The sequence below is a fragment of the Camellia sinensis genome, chromosome 3, assembly GCF_055761805.1.
Source record: "Camellia sinensis isolate YWXY chromosome 3, ASM5576180v1, whole genome shotgun sequence".
Classification (NCBI taxonomy): Eukaryota; Viridiplantae; Streptophyta; class Magnoliopsida; order Ericales; family Theaceae; genus Camellia; species Camellia sinensis.
This window is the reverse complement of record NC_138963.1, coordinates 221229498-221254958: the sequence shown is the minus strand read 5'-3', so window position 1 is coordinate 221254958 and position 25461 is coordinate 221229498. Positions and strand designations below refer to the sequence as shown.

Sequence of the window (25461 nt, the reverse complement as noted above, 5' to 3'; positions counted from 1 at the left end):
ACGATGTTTATAACCATGTCCAAACATAAATCAGAACTCTGTTTTTTTTGGTCCAAACATAAAAAGGGGATATAAACATGTTTTTATATCTGTTTTTTAAACATGGTTATATCTGTTTTTAAATCAGCAAGATAGATAACTTATATCTGTTTGAGTTCAAATATAAATCAGCATAAAAACATGTTCAAATATAAACATCGTTTTGAGTTCAGATATAAAAAACAGGTTAAGCATTTGAGTTCAGATTTATATCTGTTTTTTAAAAATGTTCAAACCTGTTTTTTAAACATGGTTATAAACATCGTTCTTGATATGGTTAAACATTCAACAGATTTTTAAATCTGAACTCAAATGTTTAACACGATGTTTATATCTGGACCAAACCTGTTTTTATAAAAACATATATAAATCAGCAAGATAGATATAAAAAACAGTTGGACCAAAAAAAACATGTTCAGATTTATGTTTTGATTTATGTTTTTTTTGGTCCAAACATAAATCTGAACTGAAATGTTTGTCCAAACGATGTTTATTCCCCTGTTTAATCTGTTATACTTCAGGTCCAAACATAAATCTGTTAATCAGTTTTGGTCCAAACATTGGTTTATACTTCAGGTCTATTATTCAACTGTTATTAATTTTGGTTTATACTTTAGTTTTGGTCCAAACATTGGTTTATACTTGAAGTCCATAATTCAGCTGTTATACTTCAATTTTGGTTTATACTTCAAGTCCATTATTGAAAGTTTAATCTATTATTAAAACACAATAATCTGTTATTAATTTTTGAAAATAATCTGTTATTAATTCTTGAATTTACTTTTTGAATGAGCAGAAATGGAGATTGATTCAAATATTGTTGAGAATCCTTTATTAAATGAGAGTGAAGAAGTTGAGGAACCTAAGAGGGGTATGTGTTTCACCTCAAAGCAAGAAGCGTACACATTTTATGCCAAATATGCTAAACATGTTGGGTTTTCTATAGCTTGTAAAACACAAGTTATCGGCGATGACGGGGAATTAAGATACTTTGGGATTGAATGTTCTCGATCGGGGAAGAGAATTAAAAAATCAAAAGTAAACCCTTTAAAGCCATCTCTGTCCACAAAAATTGATTGCAAAGCAAGGGTACGAGCAAGCCTACAAAAGGATGGGAGATTTATGTTAACCACAGTTAACCTTGAACATAATCATGACTTGATCCCCACCGACTCACGCCATTTTGCAATGAATAAGAGAATCCTTAGTCCTGTGAAGAGAAGATTAGAAATTAATGATCAAGCAGGGATTGGGGGTTATGAGTCTTTAACATTTGATGAGCGAGATGCAAGGAATTACATTGAGAGAGCTAGAAAATTGAGGCTTGGAGAAGGAGATTCCGATGCACTTCAAAAGTATTTTTTGAGAATGCATGCACAAAATTCGAGTTTCTATTATATGATTGATGTTGATATTGACTTTCGCATAAGAAACTTGTTTTGGGCGGATGCAATGAGTCGGGCGGCTTATGAAGAATTTGGAGATGTTGTTTCATTTGACACAACTTACCTCACTAATAAATATGATATGCCATTTGCTCCGTTTGTAGGAGTTAACCACCATGGACAGTCGATTTTGCTTGGTTGTGGTCTATTATCTAGTGAAGACACTGATACATTTGTTTGGCTATTCAAATCATGGTTAAATTGCATGTCAGATCATCCTCCAAAAGCTATAATAACGGATCAGTGCAAAGCTATGCAAAAGGCTATAGAAATAGTCTTCCCCAATACTCGACATCGATGGTGTTTATGGCATATCATGAAGAAGATTCCAGAGAAGTTGAAAGGGTATTCCCAATATGAATCCATGAAGATGGATTTGCAAAATGCAGTCTATGACACTTTCACAAAAGAGGAATTTGAGATGAAATGGAAAGAGATGATTGCAAAATTCAATCTTTATGAGAATCAGTGGTTGGGGGTGTTATATGATGAGCGACATCGATGGGTTCCTGTCTATGTCAAAGATATTTTTTGGGCTGGCATGTCAACGACACAACGAAGTGAGAGCATGAATGCCTTTTTTGATGGATATGTCAACCCAAAGACTACATTAAAACAATTTGTTGAACAATATGACAATGCCTTGAGAAGTAAGGTAGAGAAAGAGAAAAAAGCTGACTTCAAGTCTCGGCACAAAGTCTTTGATTGCCTAACTGTGTATGGTTTTGAGAAACAATTTCAAGACGCGTACACCAATGCAAAATTCAAAGAAGTTCAAGCTGAGATGAAGAGGCTAGTTTATTGTCAACCGTTTCTTGTCAAAGAAGAGGGTTCAATTTGTACATATTTTGTGAAGGAAGCCGTGGTAGTTTTTGGGAAGATGAAACATGTGGACTTTGTTGTCTATTCTAATTCGACAGAATTTGATGTGCAATGTATGTGCCGGTTGTTTGAATTTAGGGGCATCATGTGTGCTCACTCACTCGTTGTGCTCATTGCAAGATGCATAAATGAGGTTCCAAATAAATACATTCTACCACGATGGAGAAAAAATTTGGATAGAGGGTACACATGCATAAAAACCACATACACTGGCTTTGGGGATGATTTCAATGCAAAGGTGTATGATAAGATGAATAGAAAATTGATTGGCATTGTACAATTTGCTGGAAACTCTGAAGGGAAAATAAAACTTATTGACCGTGGGTTGGATGAAATCAAGGCAAAAGTGATGAAAGATGATGAAGGTGGTGGGAGTAATGTAGCACCTTCGACTAGTAATGTACCACCTATTACTAGTAATGTCTCATCTTCCCCGATTTGCAGCATTAATAGAAAGGCAATCAGTCATACCAAGTTGCTTAGTCCTTTGGTTGCTCGCCGAAAAGGTCGTCCAGTTACTAAAAGAAAGGTCGCCAAAGTAGATCAAATAGTCAATCGGTTAAAGGCAAGAATAAGAAAACATAACAAATCAAAGGTAAATTGATTGTTTTCATACATATCCATCCGTTTTGTATCATTACTCTCTATTCAACTCATATTTTATTGTAATCATGTCATACATTTGAGCCATTCATTAACCTTTGTTAATATAGGGTACTAAGGTGATTGGAGGTGAAGGTGAAGGTCAATGTCAATCTCAACCTGAACGTAGTGCACGTAGAGAGCTTTATCCTTACATGGTTGGCATGGAAAATAGTATGTGTGTGCCGGTACGTGTACATCGAGCAAACTATTTTTCAATAATGTTTAGCAAACTGGTTTTAACATTTCATTTTAATTGAATAGGGACACATGGTCAATGCTATTGGAGGCACATCTCTCACGCCGGAAAGTGTGGACATTATGAGAGGACAAAGTTTCATGATTGCCCCAACTCAAATTTATGGAGTTGGCACATCTCCGACCCCGTCAGACTGTATTGGAGGCACACCGGGATTTATGACAACTCAACAATCCATGATTGCTACGCATCAAATTTATGGAGCCGTACCGTCTTCATTTGTTGACTTGAATGTACAAATGGACCGCAATGACCATGGTGGTAGTTTTCGTTAGTTGGAAAGTTGTAATTGTAATGCCTTTTATGTGACTAAACTTGGAGTTTATTTTGTTTTGAATAGTTTGTTTAATGTATTTTTGGTTTGAAATCGAAATTGATGTTGTTTCCTACTTTGTTGTTTTCTACTTTGTTGTTTCCAGTGTGCAAATCTGTGAAGCACCTGTGTTCAAATAGACAAATACATCTTCATACATAATGTGTTCAAAAACAGACAAACAGTCCAAAATCTGTCCAAAATCTATCCAAAATATGTGTTCAAACACATAACAAATAACTTTTCATAATCATCAGTCCAAAATCTGCCCAAAATCTGTCAAAAATCTGTCAAAAATGTCCAAAATGTGTTCAAACACAAACAAATAACTTTCCAAAATCTGTCCAAAATGTGTCCAAAACCAGCAGAAAATGTGTCCAAAAGCAGTCCAAATCTGTCCAAAATCAGCACAAAATCTATCCAAAATGTGTCCAAAATCAGCACAAAATGTGTCCAAAAGCTGTCCAAAATTAGCACAAAATGTGTCCAAAATCTGTCAAAAATCAACACAAAATCTGTCCAAAATGTGTCCAAAATCAGCAGAAAATGTGTCCAAAAGCAGTCCAAAATCTGTCCAAAATCAGCACAAAATCTGTCCAAAATCAACCCAAAATCTGTCCAAAAAGTGTCCAAAATCAACACAAAAAGTGTCCAAAATCAGTCCAAAATCAACCCAAAATCAGTCCAAAATCTGTTCATAATATGTGTTCAAACAGACAAACAAATAACTTCCAAAGTTCCAATCAGATAACAAACAATCGACATGATTACATATTCATACTTCTCAATCCATAATTGCAATATATCATAAATCTTCATAAAAATCTGTCTTCAAAAAGCTGTGTTGAAAAATCTGTGTTAAAAAAACTGTCCTCAAAACTGTGTTCAAAAAATCTGTCTGCAAAAACCTGTGAAAAAATCCGTTGCAGAAAACTGCGTTCAAAAACCTCTGTGAAAAAATTTGTCTTCAAAGCTGTGTTAAAAAACATGTGTGAAAAAATCTGTCTGCAAAAACCTGTGTGATAAAATCTGTCTTCAAAAGTGTGTTCAAAAACTTGTGTAAAAAAACCAGTCTTCAAAACCCTTTGTCAAAAAACATGTTGCAAAAAACTATTCAAAAACCTGTGTGAAAAAATGTCTTCAAAACTGTGTCGCAAAAATTTGTCTTCAAAACTGTGTTGAAAAAATCTGTCTTCAATTCTGTCTGCAAAAACATGTCTCATAAAATCTGTCTTCAAAACTGTGTTGTGTTCAAAAACCTATGTAAAAAAATCTGTCTTCAAAAACCTGTGTGAAAAAATCTGTTGTAGAAAATTGTGTTCAAAAACCTGTGTGAAAAATCTGTCTTCAAAACTGTGTTAAAAAAATCTATCTTCAAATCTGTCTCTAAAATCCTGTGTAAAAAAATCTGTCTTCAAAACTGTGCTAAAAAACCTGAGGGAAAAAATTTGTCTTCAAAAACCTGTGTGAAAAAATCTGTCTTGAACAAGCTATGTTCAAAATATCTCTTCAAAATCTGTGTTGAAAAACTAGTGTTCAAATTCTGTGTTTAAAATATCTGTGCAGAAAACTGTGTTAGAAAACCTGTGCAATCATTCTTCAAACAAACACACATATAACAACCTGTGTCAAAAAATTCTTCAAACAAACAAGCATTCGTTAAATATGTAACAACCTGTGTTGAAGCATTCCTCAAACAAACAAACATATAACAACCCGTGTTCAAGCATTCCTCAAACAAACAAACATAATTTGAACAACCTGTGTTCAAGCATTCTTCAAACAAACAAGCATTCTTCAAACAAACAAACAAACAAACAGATAACAGATTACATGTTCATACTCCTCCAAAATAACTGTCATATATCATAAATCTTCATACATATCATCTATTTCAACTTCTAACTGTTATTTAAATTATTACATATTCGTAACTAATACAACAACAATTACAAGGAATAAAAAGATCCCATAAATGCAACACCAACTTCGATTTAAGTCTGTCTGCAATTTTTGCATCTGCGTGCTTTTAATTAGAAGTTGTTCGCTTTGAAATTGCAGGTGTTCACCCATACTTCGAAGTTGTTTGGTGACGGTTGGTATGCTGTCCATTTGCACTTGTTCTTCAAATGATCTGAGGTACTGCCGCTAGCACTTGAAATTGACATCTACAAAAATATGAAGCCAAATCTCAATCAGTTAGTGTATTAGTCTGAGAACTGTTTAAAAAGTAGGAAAGGTTTGAATTAAATGGAAGCAAACAAGAGCAACACTTTGGTATTATACCATCACAACATGAACAACAAATGGTTTCTAATACTATACCAACATCAACAAAAGCAAAATAACTCAGTTCAAATAGCAGAATATTAAACATCTGATATTATACCATCATGATAACTAGCAGCCTGACTAATGAAGTTTGAATTACCAAGATTGGTTACATATAATAACTTAAAGTACTGGTTACATATAATGAGAATATAAAACTTGGCTGCCAAGATTGGTTATTTGCCATGGGACATCTGATTCAAATTCTAGTATCATTTAGATGTTATCATTCTAATATTCATTGTTCTACAAGTAGTTATTTCACCAAATTCTAACAAGGCAAGGATGTTTATTTCACACAGACGTAGTTGTTACTTTATCAGGGCAACTAGACAAGCATCACCTGAAATTTAGATATCATCAAATAATCTTACAACCAGAAGTAAAAAGTTCCACAAAAATAATGCCATTATGCAATTGTTTGAAAGCACAAGCATATCAATTAGCCAATCTCTTCAGTCGTGATACATGCCTGTTGACAAAGAATATATCCATTTAACTAATTAGAATAAAATATAGCTAATCAAAGAAATAGATCAACCTTCCTAATAACACAAAAGTTTACAAAGAACTTCATCATGGTACATTAAACGCTTGAAAATTTAGCAACAAAAAATAATAATAATGACAAAATCCATTTTACCCTATGGACCCGGAGCACTTATAGCTCCACCACATTTAAGAATAGCCAATTTGCCCTCACACGGTTTTGGACTAAAGTGCTACCTTAACTCTATTTACATAAATATAAAAAGATGTTAATAACCTTGTCGTCGTCTTCCTTTTCTAATTCTTCATTGCCAAAAAAAAAAAAAAAAAAAAACAAAACATAGATTCGAATGCTGCATAGCCACCAGCAGGTGTGGCTTTAGAAAACCAGATTCTTCTTTTTTGGACATTAAACAAAAGGAGAACACATTCATTACCCAAAATCCATAGCCTCTATCTTTTTCTAGAATTACTTCTTTGAACTAAAAATGAGATACATTAATGCTAGCAGCTGATGGAGAATCCCCACACTAGAACGTACCACCAAGGAAAAAGAAAGTGATGTCAAACAGCCAACAAAAGAAAATAAAAGTACAAGCAAATAAAGGTCACATCAAAAGAAAATGAAAGAAACCATAAAATTCTTTGATCTCAGTATCAAAACTCAACTCAATTTCATATGATGGTCTGAATAATTCTGTTACACAATGACCTATAATAAACATCCAAGAAAACCTTAATAAACAAGGAAGAATACAACTTATAAACAAGGAATGAAAAGGATGAAACCAAGGTCATCCTCTAATATATTTTCACCTTGTGGTTAGATGTTTCCAATTCATTTAAGGTGAGAGTTTCATCTTTATTATCAGAAAATAAACTTATCATTGATCTGAATTTTTTTTTTCAACTTATATTAAATTGTTAACTCTCCTTCAAAATTAGAAAATTAATGTAAAAAACACAAAAGAACTTGCATGAAAGATGCTTATTATGTGCATATCAACAAATTCAAAAGTATATTTAGTTTCTCCTTCATAGAATCATGGGAACTACTGTCTCTCCAATAAACTCAAGTGCCCAAAGATTTCAATACAACACATAATGACTCTAACCCATCAATCCAAAAAATGAGGTAACCCATTAGAAACAAACTTTAGACTGTTCTTTTTCCTCCAAACAAACTGACTCCAATTGAAATGTGTTGTGAATTTTTTTTCAATTAAAGTTGATGGATTTGACAAACCTTAGGGTCACTATTCCCTCAATAAGTTGCACAGAAAATTTATTTCTATGGACCACACAAAATTTATTTCTATAATTAATTATGCATGTTGTCAACTTGTCATATGCACCTTTGTCAAATTGGTTTTGTAACAAATTATACTACAGTGGACACAGGACATAGGATGCAAACTTCATTACTATCACTCAGTGTCCACAAAATAACTCTGTCCACAAAAAACATTATGAAAGAAAGATTTGGCAGTGGCTTTGAAGGATGATTAACCATTTTTATATATTCTCCACCAAATATATATTTTAAATTTTTTAGGCAAATCCAATGTAATGTAAAATTGGGGCAAATCAAAATCAAAATCAAAATCAAAATTGTCCTAAACAGATGAACTCAAAGTCGAAGTCACAAATCAGGGCATATAGATATAGATATATACATAGATATAAATCAGGGCATGAAATCAAAGTCAAAAAACTCAACAAATTAGGGCATATAAATATAGATATATACATATATATATATATATATATATATATAGTGAGAGAGAGAGAGAGAGAATTGACCTCTGCAGACAGATCTGTGAAGATGGAGAGTCGTCGTCGGTCGTAGTGAGAAGCTTTACTCGTTGGGTTGCCGGGTTGTAGAAGCTGCGTTCAACCTCGATCGTCACCGGGGTTGTAGAGCTACGCTCGTCATCTCGCCGCTGATGGAGAGCCGTGCTCGTCGGGGAGCTTGTCGACAGAAAGGCACAACATAGAAGAGAATGAAGAAATGAGAGAGGGAGAGTCTTCAAGTTTTTTTGTGAAAATGAATCTGAAATTTGAAATGAATAAGAAAGAGAGAGAAAGGGGCGAAACAGAGAAGAGAATGAAGAAATGAGAGAGGGAGAGTCTTCAAGTTTTTTCTTGAAAATGAATCTGAAATTTGAAATGAAAAAGAAAGAGAGAGAAAGGGGCGAGTTTGCTTCAGGTTTCCATGTTGGCAGCCACGTCATTAGTGCCAATTTAGTGACGAAGTTTTAGAGGTCAGGAAGCATTTTTATGATATTTTGAGTTGATTTTTTTTTTCTTTTTGGCACCTCACTAGAGCTCATGTTAGAGCACTAGTGTTAGAACTATCTATCTTTACCCTTTAATATTTTTAGCAACAATGATTTAGATCACTAAAAAATACATCATTAATAGCACTAATATATTGGGAATGACAAAAAAAAATAAAAAAATAAAAGCAAGGCATAGAAAGTGAGCGGTACCCACTACTACATCATTAGTGCTCCCTTTAGTGATCCATTTTTAGTGCTCCCAAACATTTTAAATGTTTTTAGACACCCCTACTCATCATGGCGCCACTTATAATATACACATATTTCGGAGATATTTTTTTTTTTTTTTTTTTTTGGTAATGCAGAATCAAAACTAAAGAGCAATGGAGGATGCTCCCGATGTGCTGCTGTTAATTTGTTTTTATTTTTTTATTTATATGTAGATAATGCAGATAATGTACATGTTAGTCTATTCTTTATAATTTGAACACGTCAATTCATGTATTTTGAATATTCATTTTAAATACTCAACTCAATTATTTCAAACTTCTACATCATAATCCATTCACAATTTTATTTTATCAAAAACATTAAGTGATCAGAAAGTGAAAATATTATGGTATAAATTTAAAATTAGAATAATGTGACTTACACTTAAAATACATTTACTCTGTATATTTAAATTTTAATATTTCTCTTGATATTTAAAGCTATCCATAAATAATTTATTTACAAAAAGAATAATACTATATAGCTCTCTCAATAAATATATTTATTGGGATTTAAAAAAAAAATGCCCATCAAAACTAAGTTGAGTGGTATAACATCCAAAATAACCTTAGAACTCCATATATTTCATTTATTTTTATAGCTAAACAATAGTATCAATATATTAGTTCTTTTTTCGTTGTGATTTGAAATTTGTGTATTAGGAGATTTATTGAAAATGGATGATAATATAGATAAGTATGATTTACTTTATAAAAACTTTAATTTAAATTTTGAAACGTCCTTCATAAAATTTCTGGAGCCGGTGGTACAACACATTTTTTTCCCTCATACTTTCTTTTATTATTATTATTTTGGGTTAAATGGACTATAATATTTTCTCTCTCTTGTTATGTGTTCTTATTCTGCTATTTTAAATAGCTGCCACTAGTGACTTCCTAAGATGATTGGGTAAAGACATTTAGAATAAACTCCTCTCAAGCATACCTAAACTTGGGGGACACTACCAAAGGGTGGATGATCGTCTGATCCAAGAGATTCAAAAAGATCCCACCCACATTTTGGGGTGGTTCGATCTGGAAGTGATGAATACCTGGATGACCCTCTCCTCCATCTTACCTGTTCCAACACAATTTCTTCCCCACCAGAATGTGGTGGTAACTTATCTATCAACACCATTCACCCACCTCTCAAATTTCCCTCCCCAGGTAATCCAATTAAACCAGATTGTGACCCAAAACACCCAATTTCTCCCAAACCTCCAAAGTTACCAAAACAATCTGACCGTGGAGACTCTACTTCCAATCCCCGGACCCCCCCCCCCCCCACTAAACTTTTACCGCCTCTTCACCATACCAAGAGAGTTCATTCTACCAGGCCAATTCCCCAAAGTGGAGTCAATCCTAGCAGAGCCAAATCTTCTCCGCCTTCGTGTTATCACCAAATCCTTCATGACGCCCGTCAATTGGGCTCTAGGACACTCAGTCTGCCTAACCCCATACTGGAACAGGAAGAAAAAGACCAGCTTGGACCCAAGGTGGGTATCCTCACAAGCAAACCTGAACTTGGGGGAATCCTCCAACCCTCTCCTATTGAAGTCCCCAATGAAAGTCCTTTTGTGGAATTGTCGTGGGGCAGCAAACCCCCATTTCAGAAGAATGAACATCAACCTTACCTGGTTGTTATCACTGAAACCAGAGTTTGTGGGGATAGAGGTAAAGACATTTGTGCAAGCCTTGGCTTATCCAAATTTGAAATCTCTGAACCTGTTGGTTTTGCTGGTGGCATTTGGCTACTTTGGAATGATCTTGAAGTTTGTTGCGATATTCTCTCAGTGACTCAGTAGGAAATCCACTCCTTTGTTTAGGTTCATTATAATTCTACTAGTTGGTTTTTCTCTGCTATATATGCAAGTCCTCACGATCATCTAAAAAAAGGTCTGTGGGATAACCTTAAGCTCTTTGCTAATAACCACAACTCTCCTTGGCTTATAGCGGGCGATTTCAATGAAATTCTTTCAAATGCGGATAAATTTGGTGGGCGTGCTATTAATCCTTGTCGTTCCTAGAAATTCAAAAGTTGCATAGATCACTGTGGCCTGTTGGACTTGGGGTTTTCTGGACCCAGTTTCACTTGGACTAACCTTAGACAATTTGGTGGCATCTTCAGAGAGCGTCTTGACCGTGCCCTTTGCAACCATGATTGGCACCTTTTGTACCCTGATACTAAAGTTTTTCACCTTCCTAGAATCCACCCTGATCACTGTCCCATTCTCCTCAATCTCAATCCTAGTCTCCATAGAACCGTTCAGCCCTTTTGGTTTGAGTCTATTTGGTTCTCTGACCCATCCTTGTTTTGTGTTGTCAAAGAAAGTTGGAACAACCCATCTAACTCTTACACCAACTGTGTTTCTGATTTCAAAGAGAAAGTCACCCATTGAAACAAGACCACCTTCGGAAATATCTTCCTTAAGAAAAAAAAGACTTGCTGCTAGGATTCTTGGAGTTCAAAAATGTCTTGACTCTGATTCAAATCTCTTCCTCCTTGATCTTGAAAATTCTCTCATTAAGGACTATAATGGTATTCTCAAAATAGAGGAAGATTTTTGGGCCCTCAAAGCCATAATTAACTTCACTCTTGATGGTGATCGTAACACAAAAAATTTTCATACTTCTACTCTTTCTCAACGTAGAAGAAATAAAATCTTTGCCCTAAAAAATTCTAACAATAGCTGGTTATATGAAGAGTGTCAGATTAAAGATGTTATTGTAACTTACTTCAAGGACTTCTTCACTTCCTCCAGAATCTCTGAAAACCTTTTCCCTCAAGCCGCCCTTACTTTTCCCACCATTGATAATACTCTTCATTGTTGCCTCTTCAATCCTCCATCCTCACATGAATTTGGTCTGTTCTTCAAACTTTCAAGCCCTGGAAAGCTGTAGTGACCCTCATTCCCCGCCTTAACCTTGTGCATGAGCATCTGTATAATCTTATTTTGCTAAGCTTGCATCAGTGAATTCTGACTTGTTTTACCTAGAATAAGATTCTTGTCTTGGTTTGTACTTATGTGAATTTGCTTGTTAGTCTTGTCCCTTTCCTAGTAAGTCTAGCCGAGGTCACCCTGAGCCTAGAACCACTTTGGAACCCCTTTGGTTGACCTCTACCTTCGTCCTGGCATATTGGCTGAGATGTCATTATCTAGGCCGAGGTGTGTATCACCAAGGCCGAGATGTGTATCATCTAGGCCGAGATGTTATCCTTGAACCCAAGTGATCTTGTTCCTGGATTGGTAGGACCTAGACCGAGGTGTGGCACATCTAGGCCGAGGTGTGGCACAGCTAGGCCAAGTGTTGTCCTTCCTAGCTGGGATCATTGATACCTTATCTGTCAGAGCCGTTGATGTCACCGATGTCATTATCTTGCCAGAATGCCCATGCCGCTTTACTTGTTGAACACCCTTTCGCCATGCTTTTGTTTGGTCTGTCAACCACTTTTAAGGGAACCCAACCGGTTGCTGCCACGTGTCCCAGCAGAAGGTTAAGCCTAGAACCAGACGAGAGAACCTATCATTTTGTATCATATCTTTGCCTTTTAGAGAGAGAAGCTCTAGGAGGAAGAAGAAGTTTTAGAGTGAGAGAGTAGATCTTCAAGCTTGATTCCTAGAGATCAAACCGTTAGGTTCGTGTATTGAGGTTAGATTCTTGACTTACTCTTGTTGTTCCTTGTGTTCATCTAGCTGCATTGCATGATCTAGCATATTTCATGAACCATGCATTGCTTTGAAGTTCGGTTTTAGAAAGAGAAAGTGATATTCATGTGTTCTTGAAGAAAACCATGTTTTGTTCCGAAAGTTTGTATCAAGATGCATGTTTTCATGTTTGTTTTCATAAGATCTTCAAGTATGGGTACCAAGGTCCATGTTTTCGAACTCATAACACGAAATCTTAGATTTTGTAACAACAAGGTATGAATTAAGCATGCATGTTCTCCATCTTCTCCATCTTCATGTTCCTCAAAGGGAAACCTAGATTTTCCCGACTTCGCTTTTGAATGTGGCCGTCGGAACCACACCTCGGCGAGAAGGTGTGGGATCTCGGCCAAGACCTGGTTAGTACCCAGCATGTCTTCTCAACGTGTAAAACAGTGTTTTAACCCCAGCATGTTTTCCCGAGATCATCTGTATGCATGTAGGACTTGCTTTGAGAAGTGCATTCAGTAGACTCTGCCATGTGTTTGTAGGCCTTGGATCCTCGCTTGAAACCCCCACACCCGAAGAACTATGTGAGTGGTATTTTTAATAAAGCTATGTTATCATGTTTTGATAAGCTTTGTTTTGCCTTGTTTTGAAAAGTATTTGATCAAGCATGAATGATTATCCCTATTTTGTATATCAAGTATTATCTTATTTTGATGACATTCTTGGAAAGTCCTTAGTGCCAGTGGACTATAATGCAACTGCACCCTTGTCTTGGAAAGTCCTTAGTGCTAGGGGACTATAATGCTACTGCACCCTTGTCTTGGAAAGTCCTTAGTGCCAGGGAACTATAATGCAACTGCACCCTTGTCTTGAAAGTCCTTAGTGCCAGGAGACTATAATGCAACTACACCCTTGTTTTGCCACCGACGGTCTATGAACGGGTGGGTTTGTTTTGTCAGGAATGTCATCACCCCATGTATTATGTAGATGTTATTAAACATCCCAAGTAGATTTGAAAGGCCAAGATTTGATTGATGAACTTGATTCATCCCATGTTTTGAACAAGCTATGATATATGTATTGTTTTGACAAGGACCTCGAGAATCATTCCTTTAACCCCTTTATTTCTAATATCATTCACTGAGTACCCAAACTCACCCTCTCTATATATATATGTAGGTGATGAACAAGAAAGCGATGAGGCCTAGATGTGTTGCCGATATGTTTTGGATGTGTTTGCCGACGTGTCTTGGATTCACATTTTTGTAGCATCTTGAAGATCATGCTTCTTAGCTTATATTTCATGGTGTTTGTATATGTCGGCTTGAGAAGCCTTTTGGTCAAGATGTATTTTGTATTTCTTATTATTGTATCCAAGTTGTAAAACCATGCTAAGTTGTATGTCGTATCATTTGATCTATGCACAGCTTTTATGGACTACTTAGATTTAAATATATTGCTTCCGCACATGTAAGCCCCATATGTAATACTATGATTGTGTGTGAATCTTTGTAAGTTGGCCTTTGGTAATCTTGGATTACTGGCCATCACGGCACCATTCTACTAGGGGCGGAGTGGGGTCGTGACAAAAGCTCTTGGCCCTGACGGCCTCCACCCAGTTTTCTTCCAACGCTGTTGGAATCTCATGAATCCCTCTGTTCTCCACTATGTAAGAGAAGCTTTTGTCACTAGTAAGATCCATCCTAATTTAAATCAAACCCTCTTGTGCCTCATCCCCAAGATTGATTACCCTGAGCTCATCACTCAATTTCGCCCCATTGGGCTCTGTAACACTATTTTTAAGGTGTTCACCAAAACTCTTGTGGCTTGTCTTCACCCCTTTTTGAATGACCTCATCAGTCCTCTTCAATCTAGTTTCATTCCGGGCTGGAGAGGAACTGACAATGTCATCATTGTTCAAGAATGTGCCCATCAATTCAAATTCAAAAAAGGGAAATCTGGTAACATACTCATCAAGCTAGATCTTGAAAAGGCTTTCGACCGTCTATAATGGGGTTTCATTAGACAATTCTTAACCTTTTTCAATTTCCCACCTCTCTGGATCAACCTCATCGTGTCTTGCATTTCCACACCACCCATTGCTATCTTGTTTAATGGTGGTATAATTAATTCTTTTACACCCACCAGAGGCATCCGTCAAGGTGATCCCCTATCGCCATACCTCGTCATTCTATGCCTTGAATACCTCTCCATCAACATTAACAAGGCCTGCGATGAAAAACTTTGGGCCCCAATCAAATTAAGTAGGGGTGGACTGTAACTATCTCATCTCTTCTTTGCGAATGACCTCATTCTTTTCGGTAAAGCTACTGAAAGAAATTATGAGTGTATCAAAACTATCCTCCATAACTTTTATGCCCAATCAAGCCAGAAAGTCAGCTTCCATAAATCCAAAGTCTTATTCTCGGCCAACCTCACTGCCGAATTCCAAGACCACTTTGCCTTCACTCTCCAAATCCCCAAAACCACCAATCTTGGTAATTATCTTGGCTACCCTATCCTTCATAACAGACCCAACAGAGCCACTTACCATTTTCTTATGGAAAAAATTCAGTCCAAACTTGATGTTTAGAATAGCAAATTATTGTATAGAGCTGGCCGCACCACTCTCATTAAAGCCGTTAATGCCTTTATTCCCTCTTACATTATGCAATGTAATTACCTCCCCATTTCCACTTACAAAGCTCTTGACAAAATCAATAGGGATTTTCTTTGGGGTTCAAACTCTGAGAACTGTAAAATCCATGCCATTAGTTAGGACATTGTGACCAAACCTAAAACCTTTGGAGGTTTGGGCCTTAGGCAAGCTAACCTTGTTAACCGTGTTGCGATGGCTAAATTTGGTTGGCACTTGCAACGTGATAAAGTAGCCTTGTGGGTCAAAGTTCTTGGTGCAAAGTACAACAATCCCAACCTTAGAACCAATAGAGCTTCACCGACTTGGAGAGGTATCCAAAAAGGTAACAGTATTATCGAAAAAGGAACCAAAATCCTTCTTAGGAATGGCTTGAACACTTCTTTTTGGTTGCATAACTAGTCGGGAATTGGTATACTTAGGAATCTTATTTCCGGTCCTCTCACTAGGGATGAAGAGTCTTTGAAAATTAGTGACTGTTGGTGTAATAATTCATGGGACCTCTCCACCATCTCTTTTGTTCTCGCCCCTCCATTGGTAACAAGGTCAAATGTATCACTCTTCCTTGGTTTTCTTCAGGTGTCGATCAAGCTGTTTGGAACTTTCTATAAATGGTGGTTTTCAATCTAAATCTGCCTACTCTCTTACAAAAAATTTCATCACTTCCCCTTCTTTGTCTAATTGGGATTGGATCTGGCACATCCATGCTAGCCCCGGAATAACCCACTTCCTTTGGCTTTGTTTTCATCAACGTATCATCACCAAATCCCTCTTTTTCTTGCCAAAACATCACTACTGACGATACCTGCCCCCTTTGTTCGCTTGCACCTGAAACCACTTGGCATCTTCTTCAAGATTGCCCAATCTCACAAGATCACTAGAACTCCATTGGGATTCCTCCACCTCTCAAGGACTCTTTTAACCTTGCCTTCACAGAGTGCATCCGCACTAATTGTCATTCTGTAGAAATCCATCCCACCAATGTTGCTTGGTCCATTATTTTCCCTATTGTCTGTTGGTTTCTTTCGAAAGCTAGAAATTCCCATTGCTTCTCTCCAACCAACCCCACCCCTTTCAACCCCTCCCTTGTCACTGCCTTAGCTCTTGAATGGCAGTACACTTCTAACCCATTGGTAACTACTCGAACTCAATCCATCCAACATATCTCTTGGCACCCTCCATATCTTTGCAACTACAAATTGAACACTGATGGTTCAGCCAAGGGCTGTCCTGGGCTTGCCTCTGGAGGAGGAATTATTCGAGATAAATGGGGCCAATGAGTTACGAGTTTTTGCAGAAACATTGGTATTGCTTCAAGTTTCAAAGCCAAATTTTGGGCACTCCGAGATGGCCTAAATTTGGCTCTTGATAAAGGCTACAGAAACATTGAAGTGGAAATCGACTCCTTACTTATCAAACAACTCATCATGCGTAAAGAAAATGCTAATCACCACTTGAGTAATTTAATTCATGATTGCAGGTTCCTCTTAGAGCAACTGGGCGCCCAAGTGCTTAATCATATCTACCGCGAAGGGAATAGCTGCGCAGATATTCTAGTAAATCAGGCCTCCCCTATAGTCGATAGCTTACATATTTTTGACTTTGCTCCCCCATGTATTTCTAATCAATTGTATGATGATGCGCGCGAGATTAGTTATCCCAGAACTTTGTACTATTCTACTTAATTTATCTATTAGTTCCAGTTTACCCCAAAAATATATATATATATATATATATATATATATATATATATATTGAACCTGTTTAGAAGTTTCTGAGTGCTACTTTTTCACAATATTCCAAGATTCTAACCTTGAGAGAAGAGAATATTCAAAATACATGTCTATGAACGTAAACACGTGCACTTTCAGAAGCACCTAATAATTTTTCCACATGTTTCTGTTCACATGACCAAACTCTTTCTTATGAATGTTATTGGGCGTGGAGATGTGTTAAATTTATAAAATATAATTTTTAATTTTAATTTTAAAATATAGGATAAATTATATTGACACCCCCTAAGATTTATATTTATTACAGTTCCTCTCCTCACCTTTTAGAAATTGCATCCTCCTCCCTGAGATTTAAAGTTTCGTTATAGATTGCTCCATCCAGCAATTTAATTTTTTTAAATACTAATTTTTCCCTTACTAGGTAAATTATATTGATACCCCTCACATTTTACAAATTACAAACCCCTCCCCAAGGTTTAAAGTAGTATTACCAATTGCCCCCTCAGTTAGTATTAGTTGAAAAAAAAATTAATTGGAAAAAAAATATTTGAAAAAAAAATTAATTGAAAAAAAATATTTGAAAAAAAAAATTAATTGAAAAAAAAAATTTGTAAGTCAAATTTTTAAATTTTTGTTTAAAAACCAACGTAAGATAAAAATTACACTAAAACCCCTTGAGGTTTATGTTTGTTACACTCGAAAGATAAAAATTATATAAAAATGATAATTATTTTTTATTTTTTATTTCTTAACCAAATTAATTTTTAATTTTTTAAAAAAAATTCTAAAAATCAAACCATAGATAGCCTAAGAATCTTTTGATAAGTTATTTCTTATGTTGGTAACTTATTTAATTATTTGTTAATTTTATGACATTTTTACCATCTGAGACCTGTTTGGTAACCATTTTGTTTTTAGTTTTCAATTTATGTTTACAAAAATTGAAAAAAAAAACTATCATAAAACTTGTTTGATAATTTTTTTTGTTTATAAATGGTTGTCTCAGTTTATAAATTTGAGGAAAAAACGTAAATTCAAAAAATGAGTTTACGTTGGTTTTTAAACAAAAATTTAAAAATTTGACTAACAAAAAAAATTTTCAATTAATTTTTTTTTTCAATAAATTTTTTTTTCAACTAATACTAACCGAGAGGGAAATTGTTAATGCCATTTTAAACCTTGGGGAGGGGATTGTAATTTCTAAAATGTGAGAGGTGTCAATGTAATTTACCCAGTGAGGGCAAAATTAGTATTTTAAAAAAATTAAATTGCTGGAAGGAGCAATCTATAATGAAACTTTAAACCTCAGGAAGAGGGATATAATTTCCAAAATGTGAGGGGAGAACTATAATAAACATAAATCTCAGGGGGTGTCAATATAATTTACCCTAAAATATATATATGCGTGTTGTTGAAATGATAAAAATACTTATGTTTAGTTTGAATTTCAAGAACTTGTTTCAGAATTTTTTTAAAAAAAAATTGAAAATTAATTTCAGGAAAAATATATAAAAAAAATCAATTTATATCGTTTTATTTTTTTAAAGGATAAAATATTTTTTTGATATTTATTTTTGTTAAAATAATTTTTTTTTTCAAAAAAAAAAGATAGATTTTTTTATTATTTTTTTAATAGAAAAAAACCAAACAGAGGCAATTTCCAAACTGAAGATCTTGGGTTCATTGTGCCATAAAAATGTTGGGAACTAACCCAAATGTCCAAGCCCAATATATTATGCCCCATTAACCCCAAAACAAATTCATTACTTCATTAAGTCTTCAAATTATCAATCAAACGAAAATAACCACACATATCATCCAATTTACACGCGCACAACCTTCACCCATGATCATCGTAGTCTGATCAATACACTGTCACATCTCCGCTGCTCAACTCTGCATTCTTAGTTCTCCATCTCTCCACCGTTCGACTCCACTACCTCTGAAACACTACCCTAACCACAAAACGAACCCGTTCATCTTCTCTAATCGTCGACTCTCACCAACACAACACCAAGCCGTTCATCTTCTCCAATCGGCGACTCTCAACAACACGAAGAACCATCACGACTCTGAAGAAATTTCATAGTTCCTGACTTCCGATTCACAGAAATGGGGAAAAAAAGTAACATCTCTCTTCATCTATTATTTTTCATTCAAATTTGTACATTATTCTTTGATGTTTTGTATATATCATACCGTTTCAATAACACTTTCATAAAAAAAAACCTTTGTAAAACACATTTTACATACTTCAAAATGTAAAAACCCTCTTTTATATATAATCTCCTGTTTTAAAACATTCTAGTCCCCTGTTTTTAAACATTTTAATCCCTTATTTTTACACATTCAACTCCTTGTTCTTATTCTTGTTGTTGTTGCTTCTTCTTGTTGAATAATATTGGCTTTTCTTCTTCTTATTGTTGCTACATTTCGTTGAATACTTAATTTTCTTGTTGTTATTGTTGTTCTTTACAAAATACAATGGGTTGTTCTTATTGTTGATAGTGTTTATAAAACTAAAACATCAAACAGTTTCATCACTCTACAAGTAACATATCTAAATTTATTCAAACTGCAAATGAAATTGTAAAATTACACAGTTTAATCACTATTCAAAACAAATAGATAACTTATTATAAAGTGCAAATCAAACTACCAAATTATACAGTTTTGTTACTATTAACAACAAATAGATATAACTTCATACTAAACTTCATATAAAATTGCAAAATTATACAGTTTTGTAACTATTAACAACAAATAGATATAACTTCATATTAAACTGCATATAAAATTGCAAAATTATACAGTTTTGTCTCTACATTACTCATGCCCTGCTGTTGCTTTCATTTTTTCAGAAATAGTTGTTAGAAGATATTGGAAGAAACAAACCTATATGCCCAAAAAAACCAATCAGGGATTTAAGTATCTCCCCTTCTGACAGTCTTTCACCTGTATCCACTAAAATGCCACCAACATCTCCCCCTCCACAAAAAACCCAATCACCACAACCAAAAACAATCAAAAAAATCCACAAAACAACCACACTACCTACAAGAAGAAGCCCAAGAACTACACCACAGACCACACCCACATAACAAACACCAACCACACCCCCAACCACAAAAAAAAACAAACAAAAGAAAGCCAACAAAAAAACAAGAAGCTCCTCCAACCAAAAAAAAAAGCTCCAAGAAAGCCAATCAACTCCCAAAACAAAAACCAAGGCATTAAAAAGGAAAAATTGAGCAGTCCCTGCAAAGAGAGTCTAACAGTTTAATTATCGTTCCAACATCGGAATGGTAATCAAACTATTGAAGGGGGTCAAATTTGCAACAGCCCAACAGACAAAGCTGTAAAAAAACCCTTTTTGGCCCATTATAAATGCTCTCTCCTCAACACAACTGAAGGCCTCTTGGTGCAGATGCTACAATTCCATTGTAGCAGAAATGACAACACTCTACAACCAAAAAACAAAAAAGAGAGCATTTATACTTGGCAAAAAGGAAATGAAACTCAGAAATAGTGATATGAGGCTCGTTTTTGGTATCGACTATGGAGAAAACAACATCACCACCAAATCCTATGTAAGACAAAAGGATTTTGAGCTCGCATTTTACAAACGAAGATGCAAATCAGTAAAGAAATTGGATGGCAAGTCATTGACCAAAATGTTTCAACAAACAAAAAAAGAAAAATCAACCAATGATCGTCAAGATCTTGCAAAGGTCATCACCCTTGTGCCTGAAACTTCTCATGCCTACAACAGGCCATACACTCAGTTGGAGTTTCCTCAACTATGTTGACAATCTCAACAACATCAAGAAATACAATTGGGTTAAGGCAATAAAAGACACACTCATGAATTCAATGGCAAATGCAAACAACAACCCAAGGCATGTCACTGGATGCGTCATGTTACTCTTGGTAAACACGCTACTCAACTACTTCACACAAAAAATCAAACATCCAACTATTTCAAACTATCTAACATATTTCAATTTTTTTTTATAGTACTGGTACTGTGAGCACAATAAACTCCTCCAACCATCCAACAAAGAAGGCTTCCCAAGGTTTATGAAGTGGAACCTTGGCAAAATGTACTCCAAGTGGAAACACATCAACCTTGCTGACTTTGAAAAGGTATTCAAACACTTCTATACTCTCATAGCACAAATCTATTCAACATTCCTTTCACAGTCATTATAGTAACAATCATGCTATGAAACTGTAAAAGTTTGTAGTTTCAAACAACATATTTTCAACACTTAACTCACATTGCTCACAATACAAATCATGTTATAAAACTGTAAAAGTTTGTAGTTTCAAAGCACACACCTATTTAACACTCATATCACCCATGTTATGAAACTACAAAAGTTTGTTGTTTCAATGCACAAATCTATTCAACAATCCTTTCACATTCATTACATTAACAATCATGTTATGAAACTATAAAAGTTTGCAGTTTCAAACAACATATTTTCAACACTTAACTCACATTACTCACAGTACAAATCATGTTATGAAACTGACCAATTTTACAATATTATTGATATATGCCACATTGTTCCAATGCAGGTTGACCAAAGTGCTTTAACCCCAACTGAACAAAAAATACAGTTATTGCATATCAATCAAAGCACATCAACAGATTCTTCAGCAAAGAAACATGACCACAAAAAGGACAATAAGCGAGAAAAAAAAAACAAAAGTAAAAAAAAAAAAAAACCTTCTAGACATTGATGAGGATGACTTTCTCGAAGAAGAATACCAATTAGAATAAGAAGAATACCAATTAGAATCAGAACAAGAACAACAACAAAAAAGAAATAAAAGAAAGCAAGAACCACAAGAAGAAGCAGAAAGTGATGAACAAGAAGAATAGGGTGATGAAGAAAAAAAAAGAGACTAAAGAAGAAAAAGAAGAAGGTGATAAACAAGAAGACACTAATGAAAAAGAAAGCCAACAACAAGAAGAAGAACAAACAAACCAACAACAAGAAGTCAATGAACAAGAACTGACAGAACAACAACAACAACATGAAAAAAAAGAACAAACAAAACAACAAGAAAAAAGGACAGAATAACAAGAAGAATTCCAAGAGAAATCTGATATATTTCATGCACAAGGTAAATTCTTGTCTAATACTGAACCAAACTGTAAAATTTAATTAAACTAACCAAAACAAAATCCAACATTTTTATATGTAATGACCAAGCACAAACATCAACCAAAGAGGACGACATGGACAAACTCATAGCAGCCATGAGAGCACAAATGTAAGAAATGGAACAAAAATTCATGGCTGAATTGCGTAGAAAGGAAGACCAGTTGAAGGAAATCTCTGCCAAAAAAATTGAAATCCCCTAACAAAGATCAATGGTCAAGAGAATCAAACAAAAGTCAAGAAAACAAGTACATAAGGCAAATTTTGAATACCAACTAATGACAAAAGCCAAAGAATAAACAAGGAACAAGACAGAAGCTGCTGCTGATGTACCCAAACCAACAGAGGGTACCGATGAAAAAAAAGAGAAGAATGAAAAGAAAAAACAAGAAATCGAAACTGTGGGGTCCGAATAATAATATACTAAGGAAAACCAAATTTATTTGAAGGAAAATCAGGACAAAGACGATTCGCCTCTGTCCAAAGAGGTCTTGAAGCCAAATATTTAAATCGGCCGTGCAATCGGCCATACAAGGAGCCAAGTAAGAACTGGCATACAACTGAAAGGCCGAATAAGCAATCATGCGCTGGATTAAAAGTGGGCCCGACACCAGATATTAGTATAAATAAAGGAACATCAACCAAAGAAAGGTATGTGAGAATATATTAAATAACTTGAGATAGAAGTAAACTTGAGAGCATACTACCTTGTCCGTCAGAGTGCTAATTCTGGCACCCCCAATCGGAGTGTTCATCTTTTTCAGGTGGCAATCAGAGGATCAAGAACGTCTTACTAGATCTTAGAGTATTTCCAAACCACTTCTCCACAATTGGCGTCGTCTGTGGGAATACTCAAGCACATTCATGGTGAGCGTAATAGATGACCTTCCGGTAGTTGCTAACGACATTACGCCGAGAGATGACATCACTCCAAGAAACATGCTTGGACCGAAGAATATCACCGTATGACAGGCCTTGAACTTCAACTCAGTAGCCCACACCCTCGACATCAGTGCATGAGACAATACAGACAATCATGGATCAAGCAAAGCAAAATGAATAGCGTCTGGAAAACATGATGGCTGAGAATGAGCACTTGCGCCAGGAGTTAGCCCTGGAGGTGAAAAAATCCCAATAGGCCGCATGCCACAACCGGGGTCGACCTTTAGGAAAAAATGATGATCGACGACGTCAACTTCGGAAATACGATAATGATAGTGATTCTGGCTCACCATCCCTGAAACCCAGAAATAAGGGACGAGTCGATATATCCAGCTCATCCGAAGGAAGTCCATATGTACGGCACAAGCGAGGGAGAAGAAATGATGATTCGGATGAAGAAGATAAGCATAACCCTTTTGTGTGACGAATTGCAAGGGCAATGCTACCCAAGAAGTTCAAAGCACCGTCGTTCACCCTGTATGACGGAAAATCGAACCCCACTAATCATAGTCGTCATTATAAACAGGCGATGACACTACATGCTTATAATGAAGCCCTCATGTGTCGAATGTTTCCGAGTAGTCTGGGACCACTGGCCATCAGATGGTACTATAAACTGGAGCCGGCATCGATTAAAAGCTTCCATCAACTCCAAAATTCCTTCAAAGCAAGATTCATCACCAATGAAATCTAGCCAAAGCAAGCCGATTTCTCTGGGCAATGCAAATTAAACCAGAAGAAACCCTTCATGAATATTCGACACGCTATTGGGAATGCTTTAACCTGGTAGACGATGCCTGCAATGACTCCATCGCCAACACCATGTTTAAGATGAGATTACATCTTGATAGTCCCCTCCGCAGTTCGTTGACCAGACGGCCCCCTAAAACAGTCTGGGCATTAATGAAGAAAGTCAAAGAATATTGCAAAGTGGAAGACGATGCCCTACGGGTCAAAGCCAAACAGAAAGCCGTTAAGACGGCTCCGCTTAAAATCATTCAGCCAATAAGCGTCGTGCCATCAAGGAGCCCCGAACCACGGAATCGGACTAAACAAGACAAAAGGCATGACTCGCGCCGATCAAATGATCAATGTTCACACCAATCGAATGAACAATATCAAGTGGATAATAGGTGCACAAGACGCTCGAACAAAAAGTACACGAAGTTAGCAGAGTTGGTCAACAAGATTTTGTCGAAAGTTTAACACTTTTCGTTCTTTAAATGGCCGTCCAAAATGATTGGACCTCCTGATACTAGGAGAAGGGACAAGCGGTGTGAATACCACAAGGAACATGGTCATGACACCGACAGTTGTTATGCACTGAAGGACCACCTGGAGAAACTGATACAAGACGGTCGACTGGCGCAATACATCCGAAAGATTAATCCATCGAACACGGTAGCACTACGACCAGATTCACCTCCACTTAGTATAATTCACATGATATACAGCCTGTCGTCGTCAGCCGAGATACAAACAATTCAATTACAACCTAGCCTCCATAGGCCGATCACACCAGCAAAATGGCCCCATGAAACAGGGAGGATCAGTTTCGACGACACCAACTTAGTTGGAGTAACTCTCCCACACGCTAATCCCCTCGTCATTGAGCTACGTGTCAATAGATTCACCATTGAACGTGCTCTCATCGATCAGGGAAGCACTTCAGAAATAATGTATTACAAGACGTTCGTTAAACTCAGCTTCACGGACTCAGATTTATTGCTGGTCGATTACCCATTATTCGGCTTCAACACTAACACTGAGTATCCATTGGACAAGATCACATTACTAGTTCGGGAAGGCACCAGATCAATAGATGTAGAATTTCTAGTCGTCAAACTTCCGTTACCATACAATCTCATCATGGGAAGAACTTAGTTGCATACAATGCAAGCTATTCTGAGCACCTACCATCAATTACTTCGTTTTCCAACCGAGTATGGCATTAAACAAATTCGGGGTTCTCAGAAATCAGCACAAACATGCTACCTTATTGCTGCTGTAAAGTGACCAAAGGAAATGAAAGTGAATTCAATCGAAGTACCAGATCGGGAGAGCCTTGAGGACATTGGGAAGATCCCCAGCAAAAAGGTAACTGAAGATTTGGATCGAATCGAAATTAATGGGAGTCCTGAAAAGTTCTTCATGATCGGCACTTCCCTGAACGAAGTTTATAGGCACGAGCTTGTATTCTTCTTACTTGGCAACCTCGACGTGTTTGTGTGGATGCCACATGAGATGTCGGGGGTGGATCCATCTGTGGCCTAGCACTGCTTAAATGTTGATCTAAAATGTAAACCAATCATTCATAAAAGTCGCTGGTCAGCCGCGAAGCATGCTTCT

At 36.1% G+C, this 25461-nt stretch overlaps 2 protein-coding genes and 1 long non-coding RNA gene across 3 annotated transcripts; 2 read left to right on the top strand and 1 right to left on the bottom strand.

Moving 5' to 3' along the window:
- The first annotated feature begins 1227 nt into the window (after window positions 1-1227).
- LOC145822250 (protein FAR-RED IMPAIRED RESPONSE 1-like) lies at window positions 1228-3542 on the top strand. The gene is made up of 3 exons (XM_082918868.1): window positions 1228-2961; window positions 3080-3166; window positions 3273-3542. The coding sequence occupies exons 1-3, from the start codon at window positions 1228-1230 to the stop codon at window positions 3540-3542; spliced, it is 2091 nt and encodes a 696-aa protein (XP_082774994.1).
- A 1745-nt stretch (window positions 3543-5287) lies between these two features.
- On the bottom strand, window positions 5288-8680 carry LOC114297473 (uncharacterized). The gene is made up of 2 exons (XR_003641512.2): window positions 8204-8680; window positions 5288-5748 (listed from the first exon to the last, which is right to left on the bottom strand). It is a non-coding gene; the product is annotated as an uncharacterized LOC114297473 (long non-coding RNA).
- A 15668-nt stretch (window positions 8681-24348) lies between these two features.
- Window positions 24349-24996, top strand: LOC114262845 (uncharacterized). Its single transcript, XM_028203260.2, has one exon. It carries the CDS (start codon window positions 24349-24351, stop codon window positions 24994-24996), a length of 648 nt encoding a protein of 215 aa, XP_028059061.2.
- Window positions 24997-25461: the final 465 nt, after the last annotated feature.

Bases quoted from the DNA above. Each gene is read 5' to 3' on its own strand.
- LOC145822250 (XM_082918868.1), top strand. From the start codon at position 1,228: ATGAATAAGAGAATCCTTAGTCCTGTGAAGAGAAGATTAGAAATTAAT. The intron at 2,962-3,079 runs GTAAATTGATTG...TTGTTAATATAG, and splicing joins GAAAACATAACAAATCAAAG to GGTACTAAGGTGATTGGAGG. The intron at 3,167-3,272 runs GTTGGCATGGAA...TTAATTGAATAG, and splicing joins GAGAGCTTTATCCTTACATG to GGACACATGGTCAATGCTAT.
- LOC114262845 (XM_028203260.2), top strand. From the start codon at position 24,349: ATGATTGGACCTCCTGATACTAGGAGAAGGGACAAGCGGTGTGAATAC.